At 41.7% G+C, this 12,138-nt stretch overlaps 1 protein-coding gene across 3 annotated transcripts in view; it reads left to right on the forward strand.

Moving 5' to 3' along the window:
• Positions 1-12,138, forward strand: part of LOC102457200 (lipase member M-like) — a 32,658-nt gene that overhangs the window by 15,174 nt on the left and 5,346 nt on the right. For all 3 annotated transcript variants that reach the window (XM_075935100.1, XM_075935102.1, XM_075935101.1), the window contains exons 6-7: positions 1,494-1,630; positions 6,254-6,394. In XM_075935100.1, the coding sequence (XP_075791215.1) occupies positions 1,494-1,630; positions 6,254-6,394 (278 nt within the window). The remainder of the gene's footprint in view (positions 1-1,493; positions 1,631-6,253; positions 6,395-12,138) is intronic.

A 12,138-nucleotide genomic window follows, 5' to 3' on the forward strand; every position in this document is an offset into this window, starting at 1 on the left:
CCCTTTTCCTCCTCCAGTAAGAATATTCTTAGAATCTTAAGACAAACATGATAAAACATACAGTTGGCTGGGGATTTTCAAAGGCACATATAGAAGTTGGGTGCTTAATTCCCATAGGCACCTTCGAAAATTCCAGCCATAGAATACAAATAGTACCATACATAGGCATCATAAGGCCATTTTAGTTGCTCTTTAGAACACTGTGGAATTGAATGAGTAGTCACAGTAGAGTGTTTCTTATCTGAACATTAGCCAGCTTTGTGAATTTAAGTGACAGTTTTAATAATCTTTTAAATATATTTTTGTATGTGAACAATTAAATCTTCAAGTTGTGCGCCATGTAGGGAGGGTCTCTACACTAAGAGTCACAATTGAAAACTGAAACTTCATGAGAATTACACTACAGGATGGACCTCCCAGTTCTGGCACCCTGTGGACCTGAGCAGTCCCAAACAAGGGAGTTTGCTAGACCAAGGAATGTCAGGCCTCGGGCTCTCCCAGGCTCTCCTCCTGGCAGTGGCCCTGGCCAGTGCACTGCCCCCAGCTCGCCTGTTGGGTTCTGCTGCTCCCAGCCCTTTGGCTAGGCTCCTCTCTAGGCCACCAGCCACACTTTCCACCCTTCCTGCAGGTGCTTTGTGTTCCCAGCCAGTGTGGGCTCTGTTCCGTGCCCCCGGCCGGCAGCGCTTCTCTCTGGACCGGCCTCACTCCAACCATGGCAGGGCTCCATGCCCCTAGCTGGCAGGATTCCCTGCCCTCAGCTCACCATTGGCCACTGGCAATCTTTGTGCCTGGGTCTCTCTGTTGTTGGACCAATATGTATAGTTATAAATTTACAATCATATAGATAGTGTTTTAGAAACTGAGCACTATGCAACTCAGAAAATATTTTACAGGAATTTTGGAAACTTAATAGAAAAGATTCTGGAATCATCAGAAATCAGGGTAATAGAAAATTTGGTTCTACATCGCAATGGGTTGACACTATAATCTGGCTCTTGGCCATCTAACTCCATCTGAACAATACCCCAAAAAACTTATTTTTTTTCCCCAATGAAGACTTATTGGAGATTTGATGAATATTTTGCTATGATACTGTAGAATCATAGGACTGGAAGGGACCTCAAACTCAAGTCCAGCCCCTTATATTGAAGCAGGACTAAGTTAACCTAGATCTTTCCTGACATGTATTTTTCCAACCAGTTATTATGAATCTCCAATGATGGGGATTCCAAAAGTGCCCTTGGAAGCCTATTCTAGAGCTCAACAAACCTTATAATTAGCAAGTTTTTCCTAATCTTGAATTTAAATCTCCCTTGCTGCAGATTCAGCCAATTACTTTTGTCCTATTTCAGTAGACATGGAAAATAAATGCATAGAATTTGAATTGATAAAAGGCTTACAGATTTTAACCTTCAGTTTGCTTCCTAGTAACTATTTATTTTAATTGTCGATGATTGATTTGCAATAACACAAAATCATTTATATTTTCTCAGGTTTTGTCGCATTTTCACTTCTGCCAGAGTTGGCTCAAAGAATAAAAATGTTCTTTGCCTTGGGGCCAATAGCCACAATTACATTTGCCAGAAGCCCTGTGATAAAGCTTTTGAGACTTCCTGAAACAATGCTCAAGGTATGTCATTCCTCCATCTATTGGCTTCAACTCCACCTGAACAGTTCTGCCTAAAAGAAACAGCCAAGGATTATTCTAACAGAGGCTAAAAGAGTTGGGAGGTAAACTCAATACAGCTAAAAATCTGACCTTGAATATTTGCTTATTCAAATATTTCTATGATGGACTTGGAGCTGCTTTCCAAAGATTTACAAATACTGCATGTTGGCCTGGTTATTAGGGTATATTAGTTTAACTCAACAAGAGTCTGTATGAAAAGCATGCAAGAAAGAAAAGAATGGCTCAAGACAATTCACCCCTTAAACACTCAAGTTCTTAGGGGCCAGTAAATGTCAAGTTGCCCCGGAAGCCTTTACTTTGATCTCCGGCTAAGCCTAGAATAGCAATGAGCAAATACCAACCCAAAGGCTGGATGCAGTCCCCTAGAGTTAACCCCTGGCAGGCCACTGCCACTGTATTTACCTGTGCCTATGCAGATACAGGCAATCACAGCTCCCATTGACCACTGATGGCCTTTCCTGGCCAATGGGAGCTGTGGGAAGTGGTATCCCAGTCCACACCACTGCCTGTAGCTCCCATTGGCCGGGAACAGGAGCTGCAAGCATCTGTACCTACAGAGGCACAGGTAAATATAGTGGCAGCAGCCCACCAGGAGCTAACACTGGTGAACTGCCACTGTCTTAATGCCCAACCCTGGCCTAGAAGAACAAAAGCAGTATTGCAGTTTTTTTAAAGTGACCTTTTCTCAAGAGAGAACGCTAAGGGGAACAAGACTGGGACAGCAGACTTCTGGGTATCTGAAGTAGTGAGGCCAGCCTAGTTATCACTGCAGTATGGCAAGATAGACTGTTTCTTTAAAATGTTTTTCTATAAGGCTGTGTCCAGACTCAAGGGTTTTTTTGAAAAAAAGTAGCCTTTTTTCGAAAAAACTTCACTTGTGTCTAGACTACAGCCGCGTTCTTTCGAAATTAAATCGAAAACGCGGCTTTTCTTTCGACGGCGGCAAACCTAATTCCACAAGGAAGAACGCCTTTTTTTGAAAGTGCTCTTTCGAAAAAAGGCATTCTTGAATGCAAACAGGGCTTTTTCGAAAGAGAGCATCCAGACTACTGCCTGGGTGCTTTCTTTTGAAAAAGCCTCTTTCGAAAGAGGCTTGCAGTCTAGACTTAACCTAAAAGTCATGTTCCTACTGCAAAAAAAAAAAAAAAAAAAAATCCTTCTGTCTAAGAAGGCTGGTCTCTGTACTTCACCAGTCAGACTCCCGAAGGGATGAACTGCATGTGGCCAAACCCAGGCAGAACCACTGTATACACATGGTTCATATGTAGAGAACTGTAGCCCAGAACCCAGTCTAAGGCTATGTCTACACTGCAGAGCTTTTCCGGGATCCCAGAGGGATCCCGGAAAAGCTCTGCTGCGTCCAATGAATGCATCTACTTTTTCAGAAAAAAATTTGGAAAAGCAGACATTTTTTTTGGCATCCCTGTACTTCCTTGTAGAATGAAGTTAAGGGATGTTCTGAAAGAGGGTTTTCCCCCAACATTTGGCCCCATGTAGATGGGCCAAATGTTGGAAAAGCCTTTTTCAGAAGAAAAGTGAAAAAGATACACAAAGTGCAGTTTCCAATTTGCATATCTTTTTCCAACTTTTCTTTGGAGTGTGGCAAGGGCGCCTCTTCCCCAAGCCACTACTGGTGAGGCCTCCTCCCTTTAGCCCCCCCAAGTTAGGATTTTGCAGCGGGTCTCAGTGGTAGGGAGCCCAGGCCAGGAGCCCACAGGCTCCCTCCTTTGCTGCCTTTACCTAATGCTGGTCAAACTTGTTCTCTCCGGTTTCTTCCTCTTTGCCTCTCCACCACCTTCCTTTCGTCCTCTCGCTCTCCTCCCCAGCTTCCAACTGCTGAGGCTTTTAAAGGCCCTCAGACAGACAGCAGAGAAGTCAGCTGGCCCCAATTTGCCTGAGCCAGCTCCCTCCCAGCTGCATCTAATTGGGCTACAGTTCTCTGCTTTTCTAACAGGAGTTTTTCCCTTTTAGGCTGCCTTTTCCCCTCACCTTTTTATTTACACACACCCAATCCATGGCCCCACAAAGTTGCGAGACCTCCTCGTCAACCTCCTCCTGGCCTTAGCGAAAGCTGCCATCTATAATAGCAGGAGGAGGATGTTAGACAAGGGGGTTCTCTGCGACCGTGGGGCCTATTTCCATTCTTCCCTCGTGTCACGAATCCGGGCAGAGTTCCTCTGGGCGGCGTCCACTGGCTCCATCGACAGCTTTGAGGAGCAGTGGGCGCTGTCCGGAGTTCTCTGCTCAGTGTCCCCATCCGGCTCCCTTATTTTAAACCTGTGACCCGCACTCCTTGACCCTGTTGTCATTTTTTGTCCCCCGGATTCAATTGAACATGGGTTCAGTGTCCCTCCCATAAGGTTGGGGAGGGGCTTTTAGAATGTGGGCGGGCTTTGCCCGCCCACCATCCCATGATTTCAAATAGGCCCTCTCTGCAGCAGCTCCCTGGCCTGACCCCGTCACAGGAGACATAGCCTAAGTGTGGGAGAATTGTAAAATTCTACCCCAGGACAAAAAAAAGGCATCAGACCTGAAAGGTGCATTCAGAGAGACCAGACATGAGACACAGTTGCAGCATGTCATGCAACTTCTTAAAATTCTGTTCCTCTGTCTATGGAGAGAGGTGGAAGTTAAATTGGAAAAGCCCTTCCATGGGCACTATGAGAACTGCTCCCCTCAGCCTGCATATACACACATACTAACTCAGTTTATAGTATTCTATATGCAAAGCAAGCTTGAAAATTATACCGGAAGCAATTTCAAAGATATCACTACCACAACATTGGTCTGGGGTAGAAGAATATCACAAAAGTGCAGGTTGTAGTTCTGTAGCTAAAAGTGAGTTGAGCTTAATATTTAAAGCTGGAACCACTTTGCTAGAGATGAAGACTATAGAATATCCTCCTCAAAATGACAGCTCTTATTTTTGGAGAACAGAATGTACTTTCTGGGAATTTAAAAATAAGTCCTATTATTTTATTAATTTTATGAGTTTAATTATATTAAAAGTAAATTAAAATTAATTAAATCTAAATTAGTCATAATTATAGACGAGTGCAGATACTTCCCAAATAGCTTAAAAAAAATCACTGAAATCTCATAACCTCATTGTGATGCTGGTGGGTACAGCTCCCCCCTCATCATCATTTAAGATGATAGAAACAGTTAAGCCAGAGCTACTCAACTGAGGAAGCCCCAGGGGCCACAATGATACAGCACCTGCCGAGGGCCGCAACTTAAGTGTGGTTGCATATACATGCAACTATTACAAATAGCTTCTTTCACATTGACAGGAATGAATACAAAGATTAAGGCAAGACTACACAACACGCAGGCCCCATTTTAGTCAGTTTTGTTGATATTAATAAAATGCAATGTTTACCCAATTTTCACCCGACAGCACTTTTTTAATGAGCAATGAAAGTCCAGGAATTTAACTACTAAAACGCATATCAACAGAAGACCATCATATTGACTTGCTGTTGTAGAGCGTGTTTCCAGTAGAGGCCATGTTCAAAGGATCCCACCCATGGACCATGTGTTAAGCCCTACGTAACCCCAAACTGTATCATGAGCCACAAACAAGTGGGCTCCATGCTGAGTAGCCCTGAGTTAAGTTCTGTTGTGAAGTAATAGTGAGCTCCACCCAAAACTAAGGCACATCCAAGGTCACTCAAGAATTTGAACTGTGTGTAGACAGAGGGCACTTGCCAGGTATTGTCTGAATAGTGTGTGCATGAGACCGAGAAACCGAGGTGTGAAAAGCATACAAAAACAAATTGAGAAGGAAGCTCCCGCCACAGCCTAGAAAAACATGGTGTCTGGCCCCAAGAGAAGCCTAGAAAGAGTTTTTGGATGGGCTGGTGGCAAAAAGGGAAGTGAGGGAGGGTTTGCAGCTGAGAGCAAGGAGGCTATCTCTAGCTATGTTGGCTCTCCTGGCTTCAGAGAAACAGAACTGTCTACATTCTTTGTAAATAAACTGGATTACATCAAAGGCTCCTCAACTCTATCATAAATTTCTCCCTTAACTGGAAATTTTGGCTAACAACCTGGATCAAAAAAGGGGTTGTGTGGTCCTTTAAGAAATGTAGCATTGGAGTCAAATTGTTTTTCTTCCTAATGATGTTAATCATAATAATAAGGCAGACTCTTCAGACTTCTCATGTAGTTAAAATTATTGAAATCTCCTACACTGGCTTCACTGGAAGGTCTTTCCTATTTCCCATAATTCATCATAACTGAACATTTAGCAGAGGCTAGATAACTACTTTGACAGCATGACATGAAGCTGGGATGTATGTGTGCAACTAACACATTTTCTGAAACAGAGCTCATTGTCTTGAGAATGTCAGAAAATTTCATTCATGATTATCACTCACTAAACTGAGGGGAAAAAAGGCCAGGATTCAGGCTGAAGTGTTATAGGATGGCAGAAGGTTTTGTCAAGCTTTGAATACTTAGCTCACATTTGAGACTAGGGTGGCAACATATCTGTATGAAATGGAACTATAAAAAGACACCTATTGTGGTAAGGAAAAATAGAATGAATAATTTTCTTTTCAGACTATACTTGGAACAAAAGGAGTCTTTCATCAGAATGAACAACTGAAAAAGCCTTTAGCTCTATTATGTACCAAAATGAAAAAGTTGTGTGCATGCACCCTCTCTTCTTTTACTGGACACAATAAACAAAACTTAAATGCGGTAAGTATGATCCAGACTATTATAAAACAAATAACACTCAAATAATTTCTGAAGTAAATAGTGTTGGTATTCTATGTGTGTGGCACATAGCTACTTTCATATGGGGAAATATATGCCTAGTACTTGGCCTAACTCAGTGATGTTCTGAGCAGGTCTGTCGACTGAGGGTTGCGGGGAGGTGTAAAGAGGCCCCTGTCTCCTGGCCCCCACCACTGCTACCTTTAAATTGCCACACAAGTGCCATGCTGCGCACTCCATGGGGTTGTGGGATGTGCAGGATTGCTGCACTTTGGGCAGTGTAGAGGGCTGGCTTCTCTGGCCCCACTCTTTCTGCCTGTGGCCCCGCCTCTTCTGGGAGAACAGAGCTGGACACCCACCCACCTTGCCCAGGGACCAGTGCAGGCTGTTGGTTCCCCAGTTCTGAGAGAATAAGAACTTTGTGATGACGTGTTTCACAAATGCCAAAGTGGCTTTTAACTAGTAGTGGGATCAACTAGAACACTAGGTTCAAACCTATCAAAGCATGCTGGGGCGGACAGTCTGAATCCAAACCTGGATCCAGATTTTACAGATGTCCCTATCCTTAAAACTGCTTGATACAAACCCCTGATCTGAACTTCATTTACCCAACTACAAGGTGTTAATGATTGAGAGTCAGTTTGATAACGGGCCATTCTCTAATTTTAACCCATGAACGATATGTCAAGAATATTTGCTCTCTTTTCTTAACCTAAGATTCATGTTACCTTTATCCTGTCTAACTCTCAGCTCATTCTTGCCTTCTGACAACATAGCCAGGCAGGAGGAGGAGGAATAAGAAGAAGCACTCCCTCCCCTTCTGTGTATGTGGTGTCTTATTTTTGCCTGGTCCATGTCTCTAAGGGTACGTCTAGACTACCGCGTTTTGTCGACGGAAGTTTTGTCGACAGATACTGTCGACAAAACTTCCGTCGACAAAGAGCGTCCAGACACGTTGAGTTCTGTCGACAAAGCAAGCTGCTTTGTCGACAGAACTCCGTAGTCTGGATGCAGTGTTACAGGCAATAACACCTTCTGTCGACAGAGTTCTGTAGACAGAAGGTGTTATGTCTCGTAAAATGAGGTATACCAGCGTCGACAAAACTGCTGAGTTCTGTCGACGTTATGTCGACAGAACTCAGCAGTAGTGTAGACTCTGGTATAGTTTTGTTGACAAAAGTCCACTTTTGTCGACAAAACTAGGTAGTCTAGACACACCCTAAGGCTCAAGAATAAGAAAAGTGTTTGGATCTGCAAGTCCAATCCTTTCTTCCCTGTACCCTGGTCTATACTAAGGCTTTATTACAAAAATAACTTCTTCTTAGGTCCAATTAATAAATGGAACGTCAACACTACCAATCCCATTTTTTTGAAATAATGGGCCCCGGAATTCAAAATTTGTACTCCTACTTTGCTCAGGGAATAATGCTAATTTTGAAATCGTTATTTCAAAGTAGCAGTAGCATGGACACTCCACTGCTGCTATTTCAAAATAACTACTCCCCAGAGTAATTCAAACTAATCACTCCCCAGTGCTTCCTGGGGCTCTAAGTCGAGAAAGCTCATCCACATTAACGGAGCCTGCCTCGGATTAATTTTAAGGCTTTCCCATAGTGTAGACATAGAACACTCGAACAGAAAGGTACCTTGAGAGGTCATCAAGGCAAGTCCCCTGCCCTCAAGGCAGAGACAAGCACCATCTAGACCATCCCTGATAGATGTCTATCTAACCTGCTCTTAAATAAACCCAGAGATAGAGATTCTACAACCTCCCTAGGCAATTTATTCCAGTGTTTAACCACCCTGACACTTAGGAAATTTTTCCTAATGTCCAGCCTAAACTTCCCTTGCTACAGTTTGAGATCATTGCTGCTTGTCCTATCCTCAGAGGCCAAAGAGAACAATTTTTCTCCCTCCTTCCTGTGCCACCCATTTAGATACTTGAAAACTGCAATCACGTCCCCTCTCGTCTTCTCCTTTCCAAACTAAACAAGCCCAATTTTTTCAGACTTTCCTCATAGTTCATGTTCTCTAGACCTTTAATCATTCTTGTTGCTCTTCTCTGGACCTTCTCCAATTTCTCCACATCTTTCTTGAAATGTGGTGCTCATAACTGAACACAATACTCCAATTGAGGCCTAATCAGTGCAGAGTAGTCCGGAAGAACGACTTCTTGTGTCTTGCTCACAACACTCCTGTTAATGCATCCCAGAATCATGTTTGATTTTTTTTTTTTTTTTTTTTTTTTTTTTTTTGCAACAGTATCACACTGTTGACTCTTATTTAGCTTGTGGTCCGCTATGACCCCTAGATCTCTTTCTGCAGTACTCCTTCCTAGACAGTAGCTTCCCATTCTGTGTGCATGATACTGATTGTTCCTTTCTAAGTGAAGCAGTTTGCATTTGTTCTTATTAAACTTCATCCTATTTACCTCAGATCATTTCTTCACTTTGTCCAGATCATTTTGAATTATGACCCTGTTCTCCAAAGCAGCTGCAACCCCTCCCAGCTGGTATCATCTGCAAAATTAATAAGCAAACTCTCTATGCCAATATCTAAATCATTGTTGAAGATATTGAACAGAACTGGTCTCAAAACAGACCCTGGGGAACTCCACTTGTTATGCCCTTCCAGCATGATTGTGAACCATTAATAACTGCTCTCTATGAATGGTTATCCAACCAGTTATGCACCCACCTTATAGTAGCCCCATCTAAGTTGTATTTGTCTCACAAGATCTTCTTATCAACAAAACTGTATCAAATGCCTTACTAAAGTCTAGGTATACCATGTCCACCACTTCTCCTTTATCCACAAGACTTGTTATCCTATCAAAGAAAGCTATCTGATTGGTTTGACATGATTTGTTCTATACAAATCCATGCTGGTTGCTACCTATCACTGTATTTTCTTCCAGATGTTTGCAGATGCATTTCTTAATTACTTGCTCCATTATCTGTCCTGGCACAGAAATTAAACTGACTGGTCTGTAGTTTCCTGGGTTGTTCTTATTTCCCTTTTTATAAATGGGCACTATATTTGCCCCTTTCCAGTCTTCTGGAATCTCTCCCATCATCCATGATTTTTCAAAGACGATAGCTAAAGGCTCAGATGCCTCCTCTGTCAGCTCCTTGAGTATTCTAGGATGCATTTCATTAGGCCCTGGTGACTTGCAGACATGTAACTTTTCTAAGTAATTTTTAACTTGTTCTTCTTTTATTTCATCTTCTGAACCTTCCCCATTCCTACTAGCATTCACTATGTTAGGCATTCCTTCATCGTCAGACTTCTTGGTGAAGACTGAAACAAAGACATTATTAAGCACCTTTGCCATTTCCAAGTTTCCTGTTACTGTTTCTCCCTCTTCACTCAGCAATGGGCCTACCCTGTCATTGGTCTTCCTCTTGCTTCTGATACATTTATAGTGTCGTCTTGTTACCCTTTATGTCTCTAGCTAGACTGATCTCATTTTGTGTCTTTGCCTTTCTAATTTTGCTCCTGCATACCTGTATTGTTTCCATATATTCATCCTTTGTAATTTGACCTAGTTTCCACTTTTATATAACTCCTTTTTCATTTTTAGATCATGCAAAAGTTCCTGGTTAAGCCAAGGCAGTCTTTTGCCATAGTTTCTATCTTTCCTATGCAGCAGAAGTTTGCTTTTGGGCCCTTAATAATATCCCTTTGAAAAACTGCCAACTCTCTTCAGTTGTTTTATCTCTTTGTCTTGCTTCACATGGAACCTTACCTATCAGCTCTCTGAGTTTACTAAAATCTGCCTTCCTGAAATCCATTGTCTGTATTTCACTGTTCTCCCTTCTACCATTCCTTAGAATCATGAATTCTATGATTTCATGATCACTTTCCCCCAAGCTGTCTTCCACTTTCAAGTTCTTAACCAGTTCCTCCCTATTTGTTAAAATCGAATCTAGAACAGCTTCCCCCCAGTAGCTTTCTCAACCTGAAATAAAAAATTGTCTCCAATGACGTCAAAGAACTTATTGTATAGTCTGTGCCCCACTGTGTTAGTTTCCCAACATATGTCTAGATAGTTGAATTCCCTCATCAGCACTTTTGATGATTTTGTTAGTTTAAAAAAAGCCTCATCCATCTCTTCTCCCTGGGTAGGTGGTTTGTTGTAGACCCCTAGCATGACATCAGCCTTGATTTTCACCCCTTTAAACCTAACCCAGAGACTCTCAACAAGTCTGTCTCCTATGTCCATCTCTACCTCAGTCCAAGTGTATACATTTTTAATATATAAGGCAATACTTCCTCCCTGTTTTCTCCGCCTGTCCTTCCTGAGCAAGATGTACATTTCTATACTAATATTCCAATCAAGTGTATTATGCCATCAAGTCTCTGTGATCCCAGCTATGTCATAGTTGTGTTTATTTGTTAACACTTCAAGTTCTTCCTGCTTATTACCCATACTCCTTGCAGTTGTATATAAGCATCTAAGATACTGATTTGATTTTTTGCCTCCCAGTTCTGCTTTGTCCCTCCTTTATCTCTGCTATTGTAGCACATGTTCCCTTCCAATTCCGACCCAACTCCCAAGTCTCCATGTTCTTTACTTACCTGTGGGCTTTGGTCACCTGCCCCTGTCTAACCTAGTTTAAAGCCCTCCTTTCTAGGTTAGCCAGTCTGCATCCAAATATGGTCTTCCCCTTCATCGAAAGGTAAACCCCATCCCTGTTTAGTAGTCCTTCTTGGAATAGCATCCCATGCTATTTTGATTTTGTTATTTCAAGAGTTATTAAATGTAATTAGTTCAAAATAGTTTCGAAGTGTAGACATGTCCTTTATGACATGGTGGTTACAGAGGTGTCTGGAGTGAGTGAAGTCATGACTATACCACATGCATATACCAGCCAGCTGAACAGGGGCAGGGCGAATGTACTGTACCCTGAAGGAAGTAAGGAGAAACTGCCTCTCCGAAGTGTAGTGTAATTAAACTCATGTAAAGAATAAAATTTTTTCTCTCCATAAAGCTAATAATCAGTCTTTATCAGACTATGAGAATGAAGTAATACTCCATTTTCCAGAGGTACTGCAGACATTAATTGGAAGCTTGTTTTTATCTAAAGAAATATGGTGGGCCATACCATGTCATTGATTATAGAAAACTTTGTAGATTTCTATTGGAGTGTCTGTTCAGAAATGTGTAGTGTGCAGTGATCCCTATAAGCTGGGCACTTTTGTGGCCACTCATAAGAGATTCAAATGCTCTCAACTGATTAGCAGTGTCCACAGCTAGGTTTTTTTTTTATGCTGGTGATGCACATGTCTTGGTGCACACAAATATTTATTTCACACCTGGACAGGGAAAAATGCTGAACATGGGTGGAAATGATTAAAGGGAACATTGGTAGTAGGGCATGGCATGAAGTTTACAAATTTACCTGGATTTATGTCTTTGTCCTCTTTTGTTTTTTGTTAAATAAAAACAGAATAATTCATTTAAGACTTTTTTTCTAACTCTAAGAAAAAGAACCAATTTTTTAAAATCAGTGATAGTATTTCACATGTGTCTAACAACTGAGATTCATGGTAGTATCTTAAATCCAAATAATAAAATAAATCCTACAAAGGTCTGTCACTGGCCTAAAACATTTCATAAGTTCAATATAAAAAATTAACTGCAGAAAGATGTTGTTATGCTTTAGAACAGACATTTCAGGAAAAGGTTAGCTTTTCTAAATGGCAAAGCTAAACAAATACTT

Source organism: Pelodiscus sinensis, chromosome 8 (assembly GCF_049634645.1).
Source record: "Pelodiscus sinensis isolate JC-2024 chromosome 8, ASM4963464v1, whole genome shotgun sequence".
In the NCBI taxonomy this organism is placed as follows: domain Eukaryota; kingdom Metazoa; phylum Chordata; order Testudines; family Trionychidae; genus Pelodiscus; species Pelodiscus sinensis.